The 26,364-nt window shown below is 40.2% G+C and overlaps 1 protein-coding gene across 1 annotated transcript in view; it reads left to right on the forward strand.

Annotated features, from left to right (window-relative positions):
- Positions 1–26,364, forward strand: part of LOC139365082 (uncharacterized) — a 181,973-nt gene that overhangs the window by 129,485 nt on the left and 26,124 nt on the right. The window contains exon 4 of the mRNA XM_071102453.1: positions 23,995–24,291. Coding sequence (XP_070958554.1) covers positions 23,995–24,291 — 297 coding nt within the window. The remainder of the gene's footprint in view (positions 1–23,994; positions 24,292–26,364) is intronic.

The following is a 26,364-nucleotide window of genomic DNA, read 5'->3' on the forward strand; positions in this document are numbered from 1 at the left end:
GCCAGTTCATCTTGTTTGTTCAAGCCTAGGCAGTGAAGGGTTGGATCCGGAGGACGTCCTGCACCATAAGCTGAGCCTTCTCCTTGGCCGAGGGTAGTTTGGCGAGGCCTGAACAAACAATACTAACTGGCACAGACAGACAGAAAACACAGGTATAAATACACAGGGGATAATGGGGAAGATGGGTGACAAGTGGAGGGGGGTGGAGTCAATCACAAAGACAGGTGATACAGATCAGGGTGTGACATTTCAGGTGTTATGGCAACTTTGATTTGATCTCTATTGCTATTCAATATCACTCTTTTTGAATATGGAATGAAATGGATGATGGATGATGGATAACATGGAAAAAGTCGATCCTATGCAGCATTGTGTAATAAATGGTAAGACAATTGAAGTGATATTTAAGTGAACCTACAGGAGATAAGGTTAATAGCCCAGTGCCAGCTGTGGCCAACCTCCAGAGGGCGAGCTATGCAAACTTACTTCCTTCCTCCTCTGTATATAAAGCAGCATGTTGCCAACTCATCATTCAACTCATACAATAGTTACCAGTTATATGATATTTCAGAAACCAGATTATGAATACCTGTGGGTTTGTTATTTTTTACACTAGCATGAATATTGGGTGAGTATGAAGCCAGTACATTTTCACCAGGAAAGTTGCATTTGTTGAATTAACAATTTATTGAATGACCGCCGTAATGTTTGCAGGAGTTTGCTGTGATTAGATGGATCAGTCACCTTCTCAGGTGAAACTGTTAAATTTGTTCAGTAAAATCTCTGCGTTTGATATGACAGACTACTATATGACCTGGATAAGACAGAAACCAGGCAAAGCTCTGGAGTGGATTGGGAGAATTAACTCTGGTTCAACAGATGCTCCAGTCTACTCAGAATCCCTGAAAGGCCAGTTCATCCTGACTGAGGATGTCTCCACAAGCACCTAGTTCTTAGAGGCCAAGAGTCTGAGATCAGAACACTCTGCTGTTTATTATTGTGCTCGAGAGGCAATGTGACTGAAATTGCTGGGGCAGTTGCACCAAACCAGTCAAAACTATGCCACATATGCACATGCAATACCTCTTTGGACAACCTAGGGGTCACTGCCCCTTCTTAGAATACCACTGTTCTACAGTATGATGTCCCAATACTGTACTATTTTATGTAACACTCCACATTCTTACAAATTCTCATTCATATTCCTGTAGTGCAAAGACCATTTATTTTACAATCTAAAGAGATGATGCACAACTCACTCTTTAAGTTTTATAATTATATATGCTCATCTGTGCACTCTATCCTTCATCCACAACGGACGGTGAGAACGGATTGGCATTTCTTCATTTCTTCATTCATTTCTTATAAAATCTGACAAGATCAACTCTACTGGCTAAAGACACATTCCCAAGGTAAAAATAAGATAATTTATTGAATCAGAGAGATTTGTGATGACTCCAGGGAAATTTGACAGGTACCTGATAGATGTCTTGGTCTCTGGTGTGTGGAGAGGTTTTTGTATGGGTGTGTGTCATCGTGATAACAACGGGGGCACAGTGTTACAAACCATAACAAAAACCACTGTAGTGGAAATGGCTACCTACTTCATCTCATACGCAATTACAAGATAAACATTTAAACATCTACTCCAACTGTTGGATTCCGACAACAGAATATATTTGTTTTAAATTAAAAAAGCTGTATTTTTTTTATTTAAATAAGAACTAAAAATGAACTTAATCACTGTCTATAAAACTGTCCCAGCAAGATTCTTTAATCCTTGTTATGATCAAAATGCCTGACAGAGCAAAATCTGAAAGCCCAAACTAAGTGTTATTAATAAGTAGTAAAACATAATTTGACATTCTGTTCATGAGATCAAAATCAATAGATCATGTTGTGGTTGCTGTGAAAAGTTACACATGTTTATTCCAGATTTGGCCCTGCACAGAGTGGTGGGGAGGTTTTTGTACAGGGTTAAACCACTGTGCCATATAGCGGGGTCACAATGATACAGTCCATGACAAAAACCTACCACCTCTACCAAGCACGGAGTGTGAGAGTGCTGACACCTAAGGAACACAGACACATATACATTCTGATTGTCTATAGGCAGCTAACCTAAACATGCTGGTACATTTCTACACATTATCAACTCAAACAAATGTCCATACTCTTTAGGCCTACTTCAGACAAAGAAATCTCAACATTAAAAACTTTAAAACAGACATACACTGATGAACAACTATTTTCTGTATGCTGTAAATCATGTGTTCAAAACATTTGCTTGAATTGAGCTTCAATAGTTGTTGTAAATGACAGGATTGGAAAAAACATTGTCCACATGGAGACATTGGAGGTTTCAGTGAGTTTAACGGAGGATTCTGTGGCTGTATGTAACATGGGTTTTTGTAATGGTGTGATTCACTGTGTATGGGAGTGGCCACAGTGATAAACATCAATACAAAAACCTCTCCATGGACATGAGGGTTGACAGCATTGTACTGTGCAAACACTGACTTCACTCTGGAGCCATATGGGTGATCATTTCACTGCTATGAAATTGAATGGTCATATTCTAATCTTCATTTTCTCCGTTCCAGTATTGGTTGCTATTATGCTATTGTGTCCAATGTTTCTGATTTCATACTGATTCCTACTGTGCTGTTTTTAGCCAAAATGTTGTATGACAACCATGTTTGTTTTTCTGACATGCCTGTCCATATAAATATACAGTAGCACTCTTTAAAGGTGGTCAGTCCTGACATTTCAGATGTAACAATCATGGTTATGACGTTGTCCAGACATACAGCTTTATTTACAGGAGGTATCAAATGCCAAGTCTCCTATTATAGTCATAATAAATACTGCCTTAGTCCAAAGAGTATTCCTTCTACTGTAACATCATTTAGAAACATTCTATATCGCCAACTACTGATATACAGGTATAGCGATGCACTCCATCTGAGTTTAGTTGGTAGGCTACATCAAGGATTGATTGATGATGATGCTTTTATGTTTCCTCCATAAAGACGTTGTAACCACATTGTTCATAATCAATTGTTGGGAAACAGTGTTGTACAGAACTCAACAGATGCTTCCTTTTGATATTGAGAGAAAAGGCATCGATGTCTGATGTTTCACACAGCCACCCTCACGACAGTGTAAATTCCCAGTCTAGACAGGAGAGTGGTTTTTGTACAGGGATGTATCACAGTGCAGAATAACGGCCACAGTGATATAGCCCATGACAAAAACTCTTCCCCATTGATGCAGATGCTGGGGTTAGAGTGTGTGTTAGGGCAGAAACTAGGTGAAGAGTGTAGTGTGTGTTTCTCATACGTTTGGTTCAGCATGGTTGATATATTCATAGGTAGTTACTGTATCTTTAATTATACTGTTTTATCAACATATTTATCACCTGTTAATTATGGAGAAACATTTATCGATGAGAATTGGACATAAAGTTGGTATGAAGTGGAAAACCAGTTTATGCATAAACATGATTTCCAATTCTATTATGATAGATTTTTTAAGGTTGATTGTTAATGAAAGTTTATTGGGGGGAAACTATGGTGTCAATGTTGGAGATAAAATAACATAGTTTTATTGAGGGAGTTGCTATGTGGCATGAGATTTTGTACTGGCATGTATCACTGTGTACACTGGGAGCCACAATGATATACACCAGTACAAAAACCTCATCACAAGTGGTTACCTCTCATGACAGATCATATTGGAATGTTCAAAATACACCTTATATTTGACCTTTATTTAACTAGACAAGTCAGCTAAGAACAAATTCTTATTTTCAATGACAGCCTAGGAACAACCATTGAATTCTGTCTGCACTTTTAAACATTCTCACATCGCATCTCGCATTTTTTTTTAAATATTATGTTCATGACTTTAATCATCATATTTGGAAAAACAATGAATTGTCTGGACTTAAGAAAGTAACATATTGACATTTTAAAGTAAAACTATTTGTCACATATAGATGTTTCGACAAATGTCAAATTTTCACTGCAAATGAAGAAAAAAAAATCGCATAAATACATTATCCTTACTGTGAGAGCATTTGACGTGGGTTTTTGTAATGATGTGAGTCACTGTGTATGGGGGCAGCCACAGTGATACACACCACTACGAAAACCTCAGCCCATGTACTGGTCATGGCAGCACATACTTACTGAAACCTCAACAGCCTCTGTGCCAAGTGACTGCTTAGCGGACTGCTTATAAGACAAAACCTGGCCTAATACAAAAATATGTAGTGCCGATTTACTGATTACAAATATCAAATACTGATATTCAACTGTGCATTACACAGACCTTATACCATAGTTATACATACTTTTAAACATACTTATTGTTTTCTTTAGTTACAGTGGAAGTTGGAAGTTTACATACACTTAGGTTGGAGTCATAAAAACTTGTTTTTCCACCACATTTCTTGATAACAAAGTATAGTGTTGGCAAGTTGGTTAGGACATCAAATTTTTAGGACAAGTAATTTTTCCAACAATTGTTTACAGACAGATTATTTCACTTATAACTCACCGTATCACAATTCCAGTGGGTCAGAAGTTTACATACACTAAGTTGACTGTGCCTTTAAACTGCTTGGAGAAATGTATTCTGGTCTGGTGAAACAAAAATAAAACTGTTTGGCCATAATGACCAGGAAAAAAGGGGAGGCTTGCAAGCCGAAGAACACCATCCCAACCGTGAAGCACGGGGGTGGCAGCATCATGTTGTGGATGTGCTTTGCTGCAGGAGGGACTGGTGCACTTCACAAAATAGACGGAATCATGAGGAAAGGAAATTATGTGGATATATTGAAGCAACATCTCAAGACATCAGTCGGAAAGTTAAAGCTTGGTTGCAAATGGGTCTTCCAATTGGACAATGACCCCAAACATACTTCCAAAGTTGTGGAAAAATGGCTTAAGGACAACAAAGTCAAGGTGTTGGAGTGGCCATCACAAAGCCCTGATCTCAATCCTATAGAAAATTTGTGGACAGAACTGAAAAAGCGTGTGCGAGCAAGGAGGCCTACAAACCTGACTCAGTTACACCAGCTCTGTCAGGAGGAATGGGCCACAATTCACCCAACTTATTGTGGTCAAGGTCGTGAAAGGCTACCCAAAACGTTTGACCCAAGTTAAACAATTTAAACGCAATGCTACCAAATACTAATTGAGTGTATGTAAAATTCTGACCCACTGGGAATGTGATGAAATTAAAGCTGAATTAAATCATTCTCTCTATTTTTCTGACATTTCACATTCTTAAAATAAAGTGGTGATCCTAATTGACCTAAAACAGGGAATTTGTACTCGGATTAAACGTCAGGAATTGTGAAAAACTGAATTTAAATGCATTTGGCTAAGGTGTATGTAAACTTCCGAATTCAACTGTATGACACAAGGTAACTACAACTGTAATATCAAAATACCAATGGGTCGACACTTTTCTTAGCTGAGCTACGCCGATCTGAAAATATTTGCCTATAATTTGCTCAGTCATATTCACAATAAGAGGTAGCAGTGGTAGGTCTTTAATAATTTGTTGAACAAGTAACTAAATTTGCAATAATTGTTTACATTGTCATATCATTTGTCATAAACTGATGTTGATGTATGGATGGACAGAAACATAGATTAACATACAAATGAATGATGATTAAATTAAAATAACAGACAAAGTTGGAACATTTTGGCCTTGTGGTAGAACGTATCCACACTGGATATTATTTATGTAATGAGAGGTAACAGACAGGAAACCAGCCATGTCATGAGGGAACAGGTGCTTCCTCATAACATAGGCACACTGACTGAAATCTTTTCTGGACTGAGAGTAGATAGAGCCCTCTGAAACAACCACTATTTTATGAAACTAAGTAATGAAACTAACTAATCTAAGTCAGCAAGCATTCAGACTTTAGCCTCACAGGGTTGGTCTTCAATTGTACTGTCAAAGTTAATCTTAAATATATTTCTATCAAATGTTTTTAGTAGGCACAGTTATCCAGAGCAATTAGGGTAAAGTGCCTTGCTCATGGGCACATTGACAGACTTTTCACTTAGTCTTCTTGGGGATTTGAACCAGTGACCTTTTGGTTACTGATCCAATTATCTTAACTGCTAGGCTACCTGTCATTCAAATAACAACCAAATTCTTGTTTTTGAGAAAATGTATGCCATTATGTAGCTAGAGAGTCCACACGCCTGGCACACCACTGAACTCAGTCCCTGAAGGCAAGGATGACAACTGGCAGATACTGCAGCCTACGGAGTTGGATATCATTTTACTACATGCCGTACAGCTCTGGAACTAGAAAAGTTATGTGGCACTGCAGTGTGATCAAAACAACTGTCACAAAGTGCTAACATGTCCTCCCCCCCCTCAACCCACATTATTAGTCAACACACAACACAATATTTGCCATTTCATGTTTGACTGACATTAAGAAGGGCTAGGTATAAGCTAAAGATCTCTTCCCTGCAGTGATGTAGTCAAGTCACTAAACCTTTAGTCCAAGTCGAGTCTCTCGAGTTCGAGTCAGAGTCCTTGAGTTCAAAGTCGAGTAATACGGAATTACAATACGGAAATCGGCATTGCAAATCAGTCAGGATGTTAAGCTAATTCAGGACCTACTGTACTGTAACTATGTTGAATTAAGCAAAGGAAAGAGAATTTCTGACAACAAACACACCATTGGTTCACCTCCTACCTTAATAACCGCAATTAGTACGTCACACTTTGTGAGGCAAGTTCAGAGGAGTCCCCATAACCAGCGAGTCCCACTTGGGTTGGTGTTAGGACATATCCTCTTCCTGCTCTACATGCTCCCACTTGACCAGAGTGTCCATTTCCACTGCTATGCAGACGTCACACAGGTGAACATGAAAACAAATCCTGACACATCATCTGCTTTGTCAACATTGTCCAACTGTCTGGAAGAGGTCAAATCTCGGATGCAGAACAACCTCCTCCAACTCAACAGCAGCAAGACAGAAGCAATGCTGATAAGCACACCCCTGCAGATCACCAACTCCTGCAGTCACTTATGTCATACGTCATTCTTTCACCTGAAGAACATCTCCCCACTAAGACCCTCACTCACCACATCTTACGCAGAAAAGCTAACACATGCATTTACTGGGGGGCCTGCCTGCAAATTTAATTCATAAACTACAGCTCATCCAAAACAGTGCCGCAAGGATACTGGCACAAACTAAAAGATCTGCCCACATCACTCCCATCCTTGTTGATCTCCATTGGCTACCTGTTCCTCCTGCTCCTCTACAAACCCCAAAATGGCATCGGGGACCCGCCTACCTGTCAGACCTGCTCTCCCCCTATGAACCTCCACGCACCTTACATTCAAACCATGCTTATACTCCTTCATGCCCCCAGGACCAGGCTCCTCACAATGGGGGACTGTGCATTTTCCTCTCTCATACTATACTTATGGAACTCCCTTCCAGATAACTTCAGGGTTGTTCAGACTGTTGGACATTTTAAAGCAGGCAAAGATGTATATGTTATACATGATTGACACAGTTGAATTACAATCTGCTAGTCTGTATGTCAGATGTTATATGCAATGAATGTACTGTGGTTTTTATTTGTCCTTATCATTTGCAATGGAGAAGGGATTAAGCACCTGTAATGGTAGAAATGATTTGTTGTTAAACAAAGCCCATTTAAAACATGACAAATGACCAGGTAGTACTGCAAATAATATACATGTTACTGCTACATTGTATTCAAGAATGTATATTTCAAATAAAATCAGATAAAATATTTTGGACCAATGTGTGCAGTATGCTATAATCCATATTGTACATTTGCCAAAAATTTTTCTTAAATGTGTTCCTCTAGTTTTGATCCACATAGGATTAATAACAGGTCAGTCTTTTAAGTTTAAAATCTGTGGACCATTTGAAAAGTGGGAGCTAGTGTCTGTGACTAAGGTCATGTTCGTTTGTGTGAACCAGAAACACTCCAGATATACAGAATGTAAAGTATGCACTAACAGAGATGATAGTAACTGATGATATTAATCCATCTAAAATTCAAATTCTGTGTTTTTATGTTTGTATTCAATTTAATGTACCTTTTCTCTGAAGATTAGTGGTGAGATGTTACTTTGATGGAATGTTAGAAGTAAATCCCTTCAACTGCACTAAATTGATGTGTTCTTGAAAGCCCGTGTCTCAGTATTGTAAGACATTTTCTAATACATTTACATAAGTAATGATTGTAATGACTGACACTTCACCACAGATGTGTAGTTCAGGCCTTGAGCTGTTCTTGTTAAATGTTTTGTATCATGTCATGTTTAATGTGGACCCCAGGAAGAGTAGCTGCTGCATTCACAACAGTTAATGGGGATTCTAATGATATACCAATAGATTAAAAGTAATTTTAGATACTTACGGTCTTTTGGCTTTTTCTAGCTATCTGGACGTAGGTGGTGTTTTTTCACAGTAACAAGGTAAAATTGTATTTAAAAAAAAAAAGTTTATTGGAGGTGAGGTGGTATCACAGTTATCATGCAACTAAAAACAAAAGGAATAGGAATGACTCAAATGAAAAGGCAATGGGGGTTTACATAGCTGGGAAAATGGGTCAAATCTCAACATTTAACTCAAATGCATCTGTACCAAACACCATATGTCACACGCATTCCTCCTGAACACTGTTCTAGAATATCATGTATATTTCAATGGGTCTTTTACCTCTGTGACAAATGACTGCATCTTTATTTAAACAGCTAAACAACAGAAAACGGACCATGTAAGGTGATTACAGTATTCAGTCAATAACAAATTAACCTTAGTGTCACAACAGCCTTTTTTTTTTTAAATTCACCTTTATTTAACCAGGTAGGCCAGTTCTCATTTAAAACTGCGACCTGGCCAAGATAAAGCAACGCAGTGCGACAAAAACAACAACACAGAGTTACACATAGACAAATGTACAGTCAATAACACAATAGAAAAAAAATAGAAAAATCTATGTACAGTGTGTGCAAATGTAGGGAGGTAAGCAATAAATAGGCCCTAGAGGTGAAATAATTACAATTTAGCATTAATACTGGAGTGATAGATGTGCAGATGATGATGTGCAAGTAGAGATCCTGGGGATTGGCTATGTATAGGTACAGTGATCGGTAAGCTGCTCTGACAGCTGATGCTTAAAGTTAGTGAGGGAGATATAAGACTCCAGCGTCAGTGATTTTTGCAATTCGTTCCAGTCATTGGCAGCAGAGAACTGGAAGGAAAGGCAGCCACAGGAAGTGTTGGCTTTGGGGGTGACCAGTGAAATATACCTGCTGGAGCGCTTGCTACTGGTGGGTGTTGCTATGGTGACCAATGAGCTGAGATAAGGCAGGGCTTTACCTAGCAAAGACTTTTAGATGACCTGGAGCCAGTGGGTTTGGCGACGAGTATGTAGTGAGGGCCAGCCAACGAGAGCACACAGGTCGCAGTGGTGGGTAGTATATGGGGCTTTGGTGACAAAACGGATGGCACTGTGATAGACTACATCCAGTTTGCTGAGTATAGTGTTGGGGGCTATTTTGTAAATGACATCGCCAAAGTCAGTTTTACGAGGGTAAGTTTGGCAGCATGAGTGAAGGATCCTTTGTTACAAAATAGGAAGCTGAATCTAGATTTAATTTTGGATTGGAGATGCTTAATGTGAGTCTGGAAGGAGAGTTTACAGTCTAACCAGACACCTAGGTATTTGTAGTTGTCCACACATTCTAGGTCAGAACCGTCCAGAGTAGTCTTTTCCTGTCCAGCACAGGCGTTCTGCGTCGCCGGCCTTCTAGCTGCTACCGAACTTACTGCAGGCAAGCGCAGTTCACTCATCAACCCCGGACTTGTCTCATCATCATTATGTAACAGTATAACTTTAGTCCATCCGCTCGCCGGGCTCGAACCAGGGACCCTCTGCACACATCAACACCTGACACCCACGAAGCATCATTACCCATCGCTCCAAAAAAGCCATGGCCCTTGCAGAGCAAGGGGAACCACTACTTCAAGGTCTCAGAGCAAGTGACGTCACCGATTGAAACGCTATTAGCGCGCACCACAGCTAACTAGCTAGCCATTTCACATCGGTTACAATTACACACCTGGTTCCAATCCCCACTCTATCACTGTATATCTACTCCCTCTGTCATTTGTCTCTGTCTGTCATTGTAAATGCTACTTGTGTTCCTGAGAGGAATCTCTCCTACCATTTCCTGAATACTTTATATTTTGCACTTTGGGATCGCCCTGTGACTTTTTGTTAATGAATATATATTTTGAGCACAACAGCATTTGGGTTTCGTCCGACTTTGATCTATGGTGATTAAACACATTTAGTAGTTCTAAACCTGTGACTGCCTACTCCTCTCTACATCAGTGACTCTTAGTCCTGACTATATTGAAAACAAACCAAATAGCCCTATCGGGAAGCACATTTACTGATACGGACCCCTAAACTACTTCCAATCATCCAATGTTGAACAAACTGAGAATGGACCTAAGTAATGCAGTAAACTCTTCTTTTGGTTGGTGATGTGAAAGGTGATATGTATCATGTTAAGATACTTTTCAGAGATGCTTTTAGAAAATACTTATTTTCCACCATAATTTGCAAATAAATTCATTAAAAATCCTACAATGTGATTTTCTGGATTTTTTTCTCATTTTGTCTGTCATAGTTGATGTGTACCTATGATGAAAATTACAGGCCTCTCTCATCTTTTTACTTGGGAGAACTTGCACAATTGGTGGCTGACTAAATACTTTTTTGCCCCACTGTACTTACTGAAACCTCAGCAGACTCTGTGCCAAGTGGCTGCTTATACCACAATACCTGACCAATCCAAATAGATTTAGTGCATATTTAGTGCAGTGATACCCAACTTTGCATTACACAGACCTAATGCCATAGTCATACATAAAACACATTTTGTTTTCTTTAGTTAAATCATGTGACAAGACACCTACAAAGATAATATCAAAATATCAAAGGTTGGCACCTTTCTTAGCTGAGAGCTATACCTATGTAGTCTGAAAATATTTGCATGAAATTTGCTAAGCAATGTAGCAATGAAAGGTCTAGGTCTTTAATCATGTGTTGAACACTGGTACCTACATTTGCCATTATCGTTTACAGTGTCATATCGCTCGTCATAAAACTGATGTTGATATGAGTTGATGTATGGATGGACAGAAACATACTGTAGATAATCGTACAAATGAATGATGATTAAACTAAAATAACAGACATAGTGGGAACATTTTGGTCTTGAGGTAGAGCGTATCCACACTGGATATGATTTATGTAATGAGAGGTAACAGACAGGAAACCAGCCATGTCATTCACCACACTGAGAGGAGCAAGTGCTTCCTCATAACACAGGCACACTAACTGAAACCTCCTCTGGACTGAGGGTGCATAGAGCGCCCTCAGAAACCACCACTATGTTATGAAACAGTGTGTGCAAATGTCACTTTCTAAATCAACAAGCATTCAGTCTTTAGCCTGTTTTTCAGGAAAAGTACAGGAAAAGTGAATATAAAATGTTTTTTTCAACATTAGTCCTACAACAAATACCAACCAAATTCTTGCTTCTGAGTTAATTGATCAATTGACTCATTATTTAGGTAGAGAATGTAAATTCCTGGCCCACCGATGAACTCAGTCCCTGAAGGCAAGGATGACAACTGGCAGATACTGCAGCCTGAGGACTTGGATACCCTTTTACTACATGCCATACAGCTCTGGAACTAGAAAAGTTACATGGCACCACAATGTTGTGTAAACATCTGTCACAAAGTGGCAACATGTCCTCCCCTCCCTCAGTCCACATAATTAGTCAACACAATACACAATATTTTCCATGAATTTCATGTTTGACTGACATTAAGAAGGGCTAGGTATAAGCAAACCAGCCCTCTTCCCTGCAGCAGCGATGTAGTCTAGTCACTAAACCTTGAGTCCGAGTAAAGTCCCTAGTGATCGAGTCAGAGTCCTCGAGTCCAAGCTTGAGTCATGAGTGCTTTGGTAGTGCTAAAAGCTGCATTTCAACAATCTTTGAACCTACATTACATGAAGCAGAACGCTAACCATCTTAAAGTATTGCACATTATTCGGGATAGCTTGCTACAGTAATTCAGTAGCTATTGTAACTATGTTGAATTAAGCAAAGTGGAGAGACTTTCGGACAACAAGGTACCATTGGTTCAACTCCTACCTCACTAACCGCAAGCAGTACGTCACACTTTGTGGGGCAAGATCAGGGGACTCCACCATTTTCTGCGGTGTCCCAGATGGGTAGGTGTTAGGACCTATCCTCTTCCTGCTCTACATGCTCCCACTTGGCCAGATCTTCAGACAACACAGTGTCCATTTCCACTGCTATGCAGACATCACAAAGGTGAACATTTAAACAAATCCTGACACATCATCTGCTTTGTCAACATTGTCCAACTGTCTGGAAGGGGTCAAATATCGGATGCAGAACAACTTCCTCCAACTCAACAGCAGCAAGACATAAGCAATGCTGATAAGCACACCCCAGCAGATCACCAACTCCTGCAGCATCCGCCCTGCCATAGATGGCCACATCATCCCACTCACATCAGTCATCCCTAATTTTGGTGTAAAATTCGACCCGTCTCTCTCCTTCCATGCCCACATAAGTCACTTCTGTAAAATGTCATTCGTTCAACTGAAGAACATTTCCCAATTAAGACTCTCACCACATCTGATGCAGAAAAGCTAATACATGCATTTACTGGGGGGCCTGCCTGCAAATTTAATTCATGAACTACAGCTCATCCAAAACAGTGCCGTAAGGATTCTGACACAAACAAAATAGTCTGCCCCCGTCACGTCCATCATTGCTGATCTCAAAGGAAAAGAAAATTGTATTTTTCACATAGTGGTCACAAAACAACAGGTACAGTAAAATGATTACTTACAAGCCCATAACCAACAATGCAGTCTTAATTTGGGACAGGGGGCAGTATTTTCACGTCCGGATGAAATGCGTGTCCAAAGTAAACGGCCTGCTACTCAGACCCAGAAGCTAAGATATGCATATTATCAGTTGATTTGGATAGAAAACACGGAAGTTTCTGAAACTGTTTTAATCATGTGTGTGAGTATAACAGAAATGATTTGGCAGGTAAAACCCTGAGGACAAACCGTCCAGATCTCTTTTTTTTTAGGTCACTCTCTTTTCAATGGGTTTTCATTGGGAATCCATATTTCTAATCAACTTTCCTGCAGTTCCTATCGCTTCCACTGGATGTCAACAGTCTTTAGAAATTGGTTGAGGTTTTTCCTTTGAGATATGAAGAAGTAACACTGTTCAGAATGAGGGTAGAGAGAAGTGTACTCTTTGAAAAAGGTGAGTGACCTGAAATGCACGCTCCACTTTGTTTTCCTCCGGTATTGAACACAAATCATCCCGTCTTCAATTTTATCGATTATTTACGTTAAAAATACCTAAAGTTGTATTAGGAAAGTAGTTTGAGATGTTTGGACAAAGATTACAGGTAACTTATGAGACATTTTGTAGTCATGTTGCGCGAGTTGGAACTAGTGTTTTTCTGGATCAAACGCGCCAAATAAATGGACATTTTGAATATATATCGACGGAATTAATCGAACAAAAGGACCATTTGTGATGTTTATGGGACATTTTGGGGAGCCAACAGAAGAAGCTTGTCAAAGGTAAGGCATGAAATATATCTTTATTTCTGCGTTTTGTGTCGTGTGTTGTGTCGTAATAGTAATGTTAAACATTTATGAACATACAAGTGTCTTATATCGATTAAAAGCTTAAATTGTTAATCTAACTGTATTGTCCGATGTACAATAGGCTTTACAGCGAAAGTATACCATGTGATTGTTTGAGGAGGGCGCCCCACAACATATTTTTCAACCAGCACAGGCTTCATAAAATCAAAAATAGCGATTAAATAATCACTTACTTTTTAAAAATCTTCCTCTGTTTGCAATCCCAAGGGTCCCAGCTAACACATGAATAGTAATTTTGTTAGATTAAATCCTTCTTTATATCCCAAAAAGTCTGTTTAGTTGGCGCCATCGATTTCAGTAATCCACTTGTTCAACATGCAGACAAAGGAATGGCAAAAAGCTACCGCTAAACTTTGTTCAAACAAGTCAAACTATGTTTCTATTTAATCCTCAGGTACCTTAAAATGTAAATAAACTATAATATTTCATACGGAAAGAAGTATGTTCAATAGAAAAGTAAAATTAGGAAGTGCGTGTCCACAGACTGATTTTCCACTGTGACTCTTTGTACCAAAACTCCAAATTCTTACTAGTTTTGGAAGAAACAAGCCTGATACCTTGAACAAAGACTGTTGTCATCTAGTGGAAGCCATAGGAATTGCAATCTGGCAGCTGGAAATGCATAGGACCCATAGATTTACATTATAAGCGCCTGGTACCTAAAAAGAAAAGATTCTGGTTGGTTTCTCTTTGGATTTTCTCCTACCATATCAATTGTGTTATAGTCTCATACATTAGTTAAACCTTTATACAAACTTCGAAGTGTTGTCTATCCAATGCTACCAATTATATGCATATCCTGGCTTCTGGGCCTGAGTAACAGTAGTTAGTTAACTTTGGCCACTTCAGTCAGGTGGAAATTCAGAAAAATAGACCCTAGTTGATTTGTCATATGCACAGGATACAAATGGTACACAGTATAATGAAATGCTTACTTGCAGGTTCACCTATCAACAATACGACATTTTTTTATTTTTTATTTTTTTTTATTTTTTATTTCACCTTTATCCTCTTACTTCTACCCCCTCCTTTTTCGAAAATTCTGTTAAAAATCGCGCAACTTTTCAGCGTCCTGCTACTCATGCCAGTAATATAGTATATGCATATGATTAGTATGTGTGGATAGAAAACACTCTGAAGTTTATAAAACTGGTTAAATCACGGCTGTGACTATAACAGATCGTGTGTTTCATTGAAAAACGCAAGAAAAACTGCTCTCTGAAAGCTAAAAATAATTTCCATAAGTCACTTCCACCAGTTGTTAAAAGAGAACAGAATTTAATATCGATCTGCCTGAAATTCATACAAATTCCGCACGATGGCGCCATTGTCCTCATTTTCAATTGAATTAATTGTTGGAAAATCCATCTATCTGACCTCCATTTTCCCAGTCTTCACCCGGATGCAGTTGAGGAAGATATTAGAAGCCATTGTTTTGCAAGTGAAGACCTATTGAAAAGACATCGCCCTGTAATCATTTTGATAGATTATAAACGTTTACTAATACCTAAAGTTGGATTACAAAAGGATTTCGAAGTGTTTTGTGAAAGTTTATCGTCGACTTTTTTAATTTTAAAAAATAACGCAGCGTTTAAAAACGATGATTTTTTCTGAATGACACAGCTTCCATACAAAGCTATTTTGGGTATATATGGACCGATTTAAACGAAAAAAAGACCCAATAGTGATGTTTATGGGGCATATAGGAGTGCCAAGAAAGAAGCTCGTCAAAGGTAATGAATGTTTTATATTTTATTTCTGCGTTTTGGGTAGCGCCGGCTACCGCAAAATCTGTTGTTTACGTGTCGTGCTGGCATTTTGGGGGGTGCATGCTATCAGATAATAGCTTCTCATGCTTTCGCCGAAAAGCATTTTAAAAATCTGACTTGCTGGCTAGGTTCACAACGAGTGTAGCTTTAATTCAATACCCTGCTTGTGAATTTTGATCAAAGATTGAGTTGTAACGAGTACATTTAGCATTTAGCGTAGCGCATTTGCATTTCCAGGGGCATACTTGAGACGTCTGCGTCTCAAGTATGGTCAAGAAGTTATTTAACCAGGTAGGCTAGTTGAGAACAAGTTCTCATTTGCAACTGCGACCTGGCCAAGATAAGGCATAGCAGTGTGAACAGACAACACAGAGTTACACATGGAGTAAACAATTAACAAGTCAATAACACAGTAGAAAAAAGGGGAGTCTATATACATTGTGTGCAAAAGGCATGAGAAGGTAGGCGAATAATTACAATTATGCAGATTAACACTGGAGTGATAAATGATCAGATGGTTATGTACAGGTAGAGATATTGGTGTGCAAAAGAGCAGAAAAATAAATAAATGAAAACAGTATGGGGATGAGGTAGGTGAAAATGGGTGGGCTATTTACCAATAGACTATGTACAGCTGCAGCGATCGGTTAGCTGCTCAGATAGCAGATGTTTGAAGTTGGTGAGGGAGATAAAAGTCTCCAACTTCAGCGATTTTTGCAATTTGTTCCAGTCACAGGCAGCAGAGAACTGGAACGAAAGGCGGCCAAATGAGGTGTTGGCTTTAGGGATGATCAGTGAGATACACCTGCTGGAGCGCGTGCTACGGATGGGTGTTGCCATCGTAACCGGTGAACTGAGATAAGGCGGAGCTTTACCTAGCATGGACTTGTAGATGACCTGGAGCCAGTGGGTCTGGCGACGAATATGTAGCGAGGGCCAGCCGACTAGAGCATACAAGTCGCAGTGGTGGGTGGTATAAGGTGCTTTAGTGACAAAACGGATGGCACTGTGTTAAACTGCATCCAGTTTGCTGAGTAGAGTGTTGGAAGCAATTTTGTAGATGACATCGCCGAAGTCGAGGATCGGTAGGATAGTGAGTTTTACTAGGGTAAGTTTGGCGGCGTGAGTGAAGGAGGCTTTGTTGCGGAATAGAAAGCCAACTCTTGATTTGATTTTCGATTGGAGATGTTTGATATGGGTCTGGAAGGAGAGTTTAGAGTCTAGCCAGACACCTAGGTACTTATAGATGTCCACATATTCAAGGTCGGAACCATCCAGGGTGGTGATGCTGGTCAGGCGTGCGGGTGCAGGCAGCGAACGGTTGAAAAGCATGCATTTGGTTTTACTAGCGTTTAAGAGCAGTTGGAGGCCACGGAAGGAGTGCTGTATGGCATTGAAGCTCGTTTGGAGGTTAGATAGCACAGTGTCCAAGGACGGGCCGGAAGTATATAGAATGGTGTCGTCTGCGTAGAGGTGGATCAGGGAATCGCCCGCAGCATGAGAAACATCATTGATATATACAGAGAAAAGAGTCGGCCCGAGAATTGAACCCTGTGGCACCCCCATAGAGACTGCCAGAGGACCGGACAGCATGCCCTCCGATTTGACACACTAAACTCTGTCTGCAAAGTAATTGGTGAACCAGGCAAGGCAGTCATCCGAGAAACCGAGGCTACTGAGTCTGCCGATAAGAATACAGTGATTGACAGAGTCGAAAGCCTTGGCAAGGTCTATGAAGACGGCTGCACAGTACTGTCTTTTATCGATGGCGGTTATGATATCGTTTAGTACCTTGAGCGTGGCTGAGGTACACCCGTGACCGGCTCGGAAACCAGATTGCACAGCGGAGAAGGTACGGTGGGATTCGAGATGGTCAGTGACCTGTTTGTTGACTTGGCTTTCGAAGACCTTAGATAGGCAGGGCAGGATGGATATAGGTCTGTAGCAGTTTGGGTCCAGGGTGTCGCCCCCTTTGAAGAGGGGGATGACTGCGGCAGCTTTCCAATCCTTGGGGATCTCAGATGATATGAAAGAGAGGTTGAAAAGGCTGGTAATAGGGGTTGCGACAATGGCGGCGGATAGTTTCAGGAATAGAGGGTCCAGATTGTCAAGCCCAGCTGATTTGTACGGGTCCAGGTTTTGCAGCTCTTTCAGAACATCTGCTATCTGGATTTGGGTAAAGGAGAACCTGGAGAGGCTTGGGCAAGTAGCTGCGGGGGGGGGGGGGGGGGCTGTTGGCCGAGGTTGGAGTAGCCAGGCGGAAGGCATGGCCAGCCGTTGAGAAATGCTTGTTGAAGTTTTCGATAATCATGGATTTATCGGTGGTGACCGTGTTACCTAGCCTCAGTGCAGTGGGCAGCTGGGAGGAGGTGCTCTTGTTCTCCATGGACTTCACAGTGTCCCAGAACTTTTTGGAGTTGGAGCTACAGGATGCAAACTTCTGCCTGAAGAAGTTGGCTTTAGCTTTCCTTACTGACTGTGTGTATTGGTTCCTGACTTCCCTGAACAGTTGCATATCGCGGGGACTATTCGATGTTATTGCAGTCCGCCACAGGATGTTTTTGTGCTGGTCGAGGGCAGTCAGGTCTGGAGTGAACCAGGGGCTATATCTGTTCTTAGTTCTGCATTTTTTGAACGGAGCATGCTTATCTAAAATGGTGAGAAAGTTACTTTTAAAGAAAGACCAGGCATCCTCAACTGACGGGATGAGGTCAATGTCCTTCCAGGATACCCGGGCCAGGTCGATTAGAAAGGCCTGCTCACAGAAGTGTTTTAGGGAGCGTTTGACAGTGATGAGGGGTGGTCGTTTGACTGCGGCTCCGTAGCGGATACAGGCAATGAGGCAGTGATCGCTGAGATCCTGGTTGAAGACAGCGGAGGTGTATTTGGAGGGCCAGTTGGTCATGATGACGTCTATGAGGGTGCCCTTGTTTACAGAGTTAGGGTTGTACCTGGTGGGTTCCTTGATGATTTGAGTGAGATTGAGGGCATCTAGCTTAGATTGTAGGACTGCCGGGGTGTTAAGCATATCCCAGTTTAGGTCACCTAACAGAACAAACTCTGAAGCTAGATGGGGGGCGATCAATTCACAAATGGTGTCCAGGGCACAGCTGGGAGCTGAGGGGGGTCGGTAGCAGGCGGCAACAGTGAGAGACTTATTTCTGGAGAGAGTAATTTTCAAAATTAGTAGTTCGAACTGTTTGGGTATGGACCTGGAAAGTATGACATTACTTTGCAGGCTATCTCTGCAGTAGACTGCAACTCCTCCCCCTTTGGCAGTTCTATACGACAGTAATAAGAATAGGAGTAAGTATGCAAAAAACAAAAGCTCAATGGAATATAAATATGATACAATTAGCAGAAATATAAATTCAAGAAAGGCACAAACAATTTACAGTAGGATATTTACATGTGCTGGGGAGGGTGAGTACGGAGAGAAAAGTGTTGAATTATGCAGTAAGTTTGTGCAATAATTTTACAAGTCCAAAAGCAGTAGTCATGGTTTGTGGGTTTGTGCATATCAAATCAAATCAAATTTGTCACATGTGCTGAATACAACAAGTGTAGACTTTACCATGAAATGCTTACTTACAAGCGCGTTCACAACAAAGCAGTTAAAAAGTATGAAAATTAACAAATAGATCAAAAGAAAATAGTAACACAATATAATATCACAATAAGAACAGGCTATATACAACGAGTACAAGTACCGAGTCAGTGTAGTGGGGTACAAGATAGTTGGGGTGATTGATTATTAAGGGTAATATGTACATGTAGGTTTGGTTAGGTGATTGATTGAAGTATTATCTACATGTAGGTAGGTGGTGAAAAGCAGAAAGTCTGGGAAGCTGTTTAATGAACTGTTCAGCAGTCTCATAGCTTTGTGGTAGAGCTGCTCAGGATCCTTTTGGTCCCAGACTTGGCACTCTGGTACGCTTGCCGTTCGGTAGCAGGAAAAAACAGACTGTGTGGGCATGTGAGTGGATGTGTGAGCGAGTGCATGTCTTCAAAGGTTGTGAAAAGTCCATGCAAATAAACTGTTGGTGTAGAGGTGGTCGTCCTGGTTCAGGTGTTCAGCAGTCTGATAGCGTGTGGGTAAAAGTTGTCTCTGAGCCCCGAGACTCGATGCTCCGATGCCGTCTGCCAAACAGTAAAGGCCTGAACAGTCTGTGGCTGGGTATGTGGGGTCCTTGATGATGTTATGTGCCTTCCTCAGGTACCGCTTGAAGTTCATGTACTTAACAGGTGGGAGCACGGCACCAGTGATGGACAGGGACGTCTTCACCACCTGTTGAAGGTCCTTGTGGTCGAGAGTGGAGCAGTTTCCATACCAGGTTGTGATGCAGCCGGTCAAGATGCTCTCAGTGGTGCAGCAGTAGAGGTTGGAGAGTATCCAGGGGGACATGCCAAGTTTCTGCATCTGCCTTTGGAAGTAGAGGAGCTGTTGCTCCTCCTTGACCAGAGTGATGGTGTTGTGTGTCCATGAAGTAGAGGAGCTGTTGCTCCTCCTTGACCAGAGTGATGGTGTTGTGTGTCCATGAAGTAGAGGAGCTGTTGCTCCTCCTTGACCAGAGTGATGGTGTTGTGTGTCCATGTCAGGTTCTCTGTGATTTGGATGCAGAGGAACTTGAAGTCACTGACTCTTGCCACAGCAGTCCCATCGATGTGGATTGGGCATATCCTTCTCCCTGCTTCCTGAAGTTGACAATCACCTCTTTCTTTTTGCTGATATTGAAGGATAGGTTGTTGTTCTGGAAACGCACTGCTAGGTCTCTTACCTCTTCCCTTGTCTCATCACTGTTGTTGATCAGGCCTACAACCGTGGTGGCATCTGAAAACTTGGTGATGGAGTTGGTGTCGTGTCTGGCCCCGTGTTAAGAGTCAGTGTAGTGGAGGTATTTTTGAGAGTCAGTGTAGTGGAGGAGTTGTTGCCAATCCTCAGCTGTTGTAGCCTGTGGTCTGCCTGTCAGGAAGTCCAGTATCCAGTTGCAAAGGACGGAGTCTAGACCCAGGGCCCGAGCTTGGAGGGAACATGGGTATTGAATGCTGAACTCTAGTTAATGAACAGCATTCTCACATAGGTGTTCCTCTTGTGCAGGTGTGATAGAGCTGTATGGATTGCAATGGAGATGGCATCTTGAGTGGATCTGTTGGAGTGTTAAGCAAATTGGAGTGAGTCTAATGTGTCTGGCATGCTGGCCTTGATGTATGCCAGCCTTTCAAAGGACTTTATGATGACAGGGGTGAGTGCAACGGGGTCATTTAGGCATGTCAGCTTGGTTTTCTTGGGCACTGGAATGATTGTAGTCTTCTAATTGATTCTATAGAGACGACCAATTAAGTGATGGTCGGCCATGAATGTTTTTTGGCCTAATGTCTGTGTTAAGCGTTGACCTAAATTATACATATCAAATTCGGGAATGATGGCCACCACTCACGACTAACTACCAGCAAATGTGTGGAAACAAGGAACAGAGATTTTGACCAATGATTGTCAATCCTGTGTGTCACCAAGGTATCACACCCAAAGTATCTGGAATTAAATAGCCCTATGTTAAGGGATTTTTTTTTATCAATAATGACTAATTATGTATAGATTTCAATCAGGACTGACTAATCAGAATACTATTATGTTACTGTATAGATGTATGAATTTTCTTTTTATCCTAGTACTGAATATAATGTGTGTAATTATAATCAAGAAGTAGAACAATGACTGTCTGTTCCTTGGTAGAAATGAATGAACTTATCGCCAGACTGGCTAGAATGCTTATCTACACAGGGAGACCTTGGCTCGGGTCATAAATGATCTAAATTAGGAGAGACGATGTAGGAAGGCTTGAGAACTATACAGCCTTTGTACCGGGGTGAAGAAGAGACGGGACAGTTCGAAAACGAATGACGTCATTTTCAGTTTATAACCTGTGGTAAACTGTATCATGTTCAGTACTGTCACGGTTTTCTGTATGAGAAGGAGAGTTGGACCAAAATGCAGCGTGTCGATTGCGATTCATGTTTAATGAAAAAAACACACTAAACACAAACACTACAAAACAATAAACGTAACGAAAACCGAAACAGCCTATACTTGTGTACATACACACAGAACAAGGACATCAAGACACTAAGGACAATCACCCACAAAACCCAACACCAAACAGGCTACCTAAATATGGTTCCCAATCAGAGACAATGACGAACACCTGCCTCTGATTGAGAACCATATCAGGCCAAACATAGAACTAGACAAACTAGACATGAAACATAGAATGCCCACTCAGCTCACACCCTGACCAACCAAAACATAGAAATATACAAAGTAAACTATGGTCAGGGTGTGACAAGTACTCTCCAGAATAAATGCTGCTGATTGATTTTGAGACTGGTCTCTGTCCATTTTATGCAAATAAGAGCCTTACAAATTCTTAGGAATTGACAGTGTTTCATTTTAATTGGGTATTAAAACATGTAGGAATTTAATTCCTGTAACACCTTATCAGGATTAATAACTATCAAGATGATGCTCAAGATGCTTCCCATACATCAACATTCACAACAGATTGAGAGTGAGCCCCTGTTTTCTCTAAAAGGACAGGAATAAAAATATGCTCACACTTTCATCCAAAGTTAACTTCATGCAACACTTCCGTTTTGATGGGAAGTGCATCTCCCCAGGGAAGGAGCCAACCATCAAGATGCCACAAAATAAAGTTCATGAAGCAATAGTTTGAAATGAATTGGGTTTTTAGTTTAGGGGCAGATAAACAATTATCACTGTGATTACTATTTCGACTACTGGGGGAAAGGGACCCAAGTCACGATAACTTCTGGTAAGTAGCCTTAACATTCAGACCTCAAGAAGTGATTTAATTATTGACACATAACTAGTGACTATTCAGGTTATTTTGACTGATTTTGTACGAAGTATTGGTCAGACCATTCACTGTGACAACTACTTTGACTACTGGGGGAAAGGGACCATGGTGACCGTGTCCACAGGTAAAACAAAAGCATATTCTGTTTATTTTTGCATTATTATTGAGGTTGGACTTTGAGTTAAAAGTCCCTCTCTCCTAAAGGCTTGAAATATTTATTTTTGGTCTTCACTTGCGGTAGTTTTTGTGCGTTGCACGTATTGAAAGATTGCACTGTGACAATGCTTTTGACTACTGGGGAAAAGGCACAATGGTTACCGTTTCATCAGGTAAGAAAAAGCATTATGATTTCATCAAATGTGTCAGTGATCATTCGAAAAGTCAAATACATGTGGTTTTTATACAACTCGATTCTAGGCTTCATTTTGTCAATTTGCTAAATTGAATTGAGGATCAAAAACAGTAACGGTAGGCCTACTCTATAACAAAGGCATATTCATATTCTGGACAAAAACAACTGAAATTCATTGATGTGATTTTAAAACGAACCTTTAAAAAGTATGATGGATGATATTAAATATCGAACTACATTGGCACAGGTTTTTGTGCATAGCCTGTATTGGTTATTTGCACTGTGACTACAGTTTTGACTACTGGGGGAAAGGGACAATGGTTACTGTTTCATCAGGTGAGACTTTCAATTGAAAATGCTGTAATCTTACAAATACATTTTGAAGCCGTTTATATTCTTCTGCTTTAGGTTATTATATTAAAGGTTTGTCACTTTTAATCTGCAATGGAATTAAGATACATGTCTATAATGAAGCCTATTTGAAGTAAAGTGTGCCAAACGAACTTCAAGTAAAACCTAACATTACAGTAAACGTAAATATCAGAAAGGATACAACATAATTGTGTTCCTTTTGCGCATTTTGGTTAAGAATGGGAATAAGAGGGTATAGAACCTGGGGAGAATGCTTTTTATACCACTTGTCAAGGTAATTGAACACAGTGCTACGCTGCTTTTGACTCCTGGGGTCAGGGTACAATAGTAACCGTTTCAGGTAAGAATCTAATTTTGGTTGATGCAAGGTATAGTTCATAGTGGAAAATGATCGCTTAAATTTAAGGACAAATATTTAATCAATACAAATATTTATGTTTAATCAATCAACACGTATATAGCCTACAGTCTTAACTACCTGTCTTTTAACAGTGGATATTGTATTTTACGTTTTTGATAACACATTCAACTCGGTGTAACCTATGTGCATGTATTTGGATTGAACAATATCCTACCCTGAAAAAATCATCCTGTATTAAACCTAGCCTACTTAATGAATGTTAAATAACCCGTCAATGTAAAATAGAACAGGTCCTTAGAATTGTTAACTATTTTATTTGGTCAGTGTTGGTTGATTTATGTATTTATTTTTTAATGGTGTATTCTATAATACTGTTGGGCTTTATGGAGTATTTGTAACACATTATTTATCTTACAGCCTCATCAACTGCTCCGACTTTGTTCCCTCTTGCGCAATGTGGCTCCGGGACCGGAGATATGATGACTCTGGGTTGCATTGCCACTGGCTTCACGCCTGCCTCCCTCACCTTCAAATGGAATGACGAAGGCGGGAATTCCCTGACTGATTTCGTTCAGTACCCTGCGGTCCAAACCGGTGGAAGCTACATGGGAGTCAGTCAACTCCGTGTAAAGAGAGCAGACTGGGACAGTAAAAAATTTGAATGCGCCGTGGAACATTCTGCTGGATCAAAGAAAGTACCAGTGAAAAAACAACGTAAGATGTATTTGTTTATCCATTTAATAACATATGTCACAAAAAATAATAATAATATATTATTGAGTTTAATGTATTTATATCCATGTAGCCTATTAATCTACTAATTTCGTAAAAAACAGCCTCTGTGATAATCATAATTTGCTGGTAATTTTATGTTTAGTTTTGTTGAAAGACACATTTTTAGAAATCAAAATATTGAAGACAATAAGCGTATGAAATCTGAATAAGACTTAAACATTGCACATGTTTTAGCTGGAAAATTCCACTGCTGAAATTATGGACTATACAGCCTAGGGTACAATAATTTTGATGCCTACATATTACAATTGTTATCAACGCACATGCAGTAATTTAGTAACACCTAAATCATTTAGTAACACCTAAATTACCCGACACCTTCCGCAAATTAAACAATAAATGCATTAAAACGTAGTCATTGCTAATTGCCGTTCACTGTAACAATCAACATGTGTGTCACTGTCACCCACTGTAGAATAAACCATTTAGGCCAAGGTATAAACATTGATAGGTGTCAGTCTAGTTGTGGTGAATGTGCTATGGCACTAGGATGAGGGTTGGTTGGAGTGGCTGTAGCTTGCCCCTTTAGTTGCTGACTATTTAAGTCATCTCCCCTAAGAAGACATGCATCAAACAGTGTTGAGCTCTTTTTGCTTTCGTCTGCCCGCATAATTATTCTATGTCCACAGTCTAAGACGGTATATACTTTGATATACACTTTTTAAAAATGAAAGAATATTTACTTGAATAGTACCGATTCAAAGTTTGGTAACAGAATGACAGCACAAACCGTCATTCTGTTACCAAATTTTGTGTCTTCACTGTTCTTCAAGTAAATGTGTTTTTGTCAAATTTTCTGTGGAAATTGTAAAAATGAGTCCTTGTGGATAGAGTTGCATGGTTTGTTTAACTTTGCAATCTCTGATTTTAGTTTGAAAAACATTTTAGAAGTGAAATATCGGAGTCTCACTGTCACTCTGTTACCATGACATTTCCCATAAGCTGTTTAGCTGTTCTATTCATCTTTACTGCGCATGTGTAGCCTATGCCAGCTTCTGCAAATGTATGTTGTTTTCACTCTGCTTCTGCATATATATATATATGTATGTTTGTTTTTTAGCGGAATATCTGCAGCAGCCGTCTCTTTACGTAATGACCCCCTCTAAAGAGGAGATGTCAGAAAATAAGACGGCTTCCTTCGCCTGCTTTGCCAATGACTTTTCACCCCGTACACACACAATCAAATGGATGAGGATGGAAAAAGGAACAGAACAAGAAGTTGTATCTGATTTCAAGAGTTCTTGTGAGAGTGAGAAGAAGAGTGAGACAACTCTGTACAGCACAACCAGCTATCTCAGAGTCAATGAGAGTGAGTGGAAGAGTGAAGAAGTAACATTCACTTGCGTGTTTGAGAACAAAGCTGGAACTGTGAGGAGAACTGTGGGCTACACTTCATCAGATGGTGAGTAAAATACATCAGATTATCTTCTCTTGGTATCTCATTAAAGGAGCATCAAGAAGCAGGGCTTTTGTGACAGAGCTCTAGGCCAGATTGAAAAGTTAGCACATTTTTCTAATTAGCACTTAAAGGTTTTTCTTAAATTGCATAAAAATAGCCCATGCATGAAAAGGGATTGATTGTGACCAGCCAGCTGGAGGGAAAACAGAATAGCCTACATTGATCCAAAACATACAAACTGTTTACATTTTAATTGCTGTTGTCACAAACAGCTTGGTGAACATTCCTTACATCCTTTCTCAGCAGGTCCAGTCCATGGACATTCAGTAGTCATTACGATCATCGAGCCGTCTCTTGAGGATATGCTTATGAACAAAAAAGCGCAGCTTGTGTGTGATGTCAATGAACTAGTTCCTGGCTTCGTGAGCGTCAAATGGGAAAATGACAATGGAAAGACCTTAACCAGCCGAAAGGGTGTCACTGACAAAATTGCCATACTTGACATCACTTATGAGGACTGGAGCAATGGGACAGTATTCTACTGCGCTGTAGATCACATGGAAAACCTGGGGTCCTTGGTAAAGTTAGCCTAC

Source organism: Oncorhynchus clarkii, chromosome 13, assembly GCF_045791955.1.
Source record: "Oncorhynchus clarkii lewisi isolate Uvic-CL-2024 chromosome 13, UVic_Ocla_1.0, whole genome shotgun sequence".
NCBI lineage: Eukaryota > Metazoa > Chordata > Actinopteri > Salmoniformes > Salmonidae > Oncorhynchus > Oncorhynchus clarkii.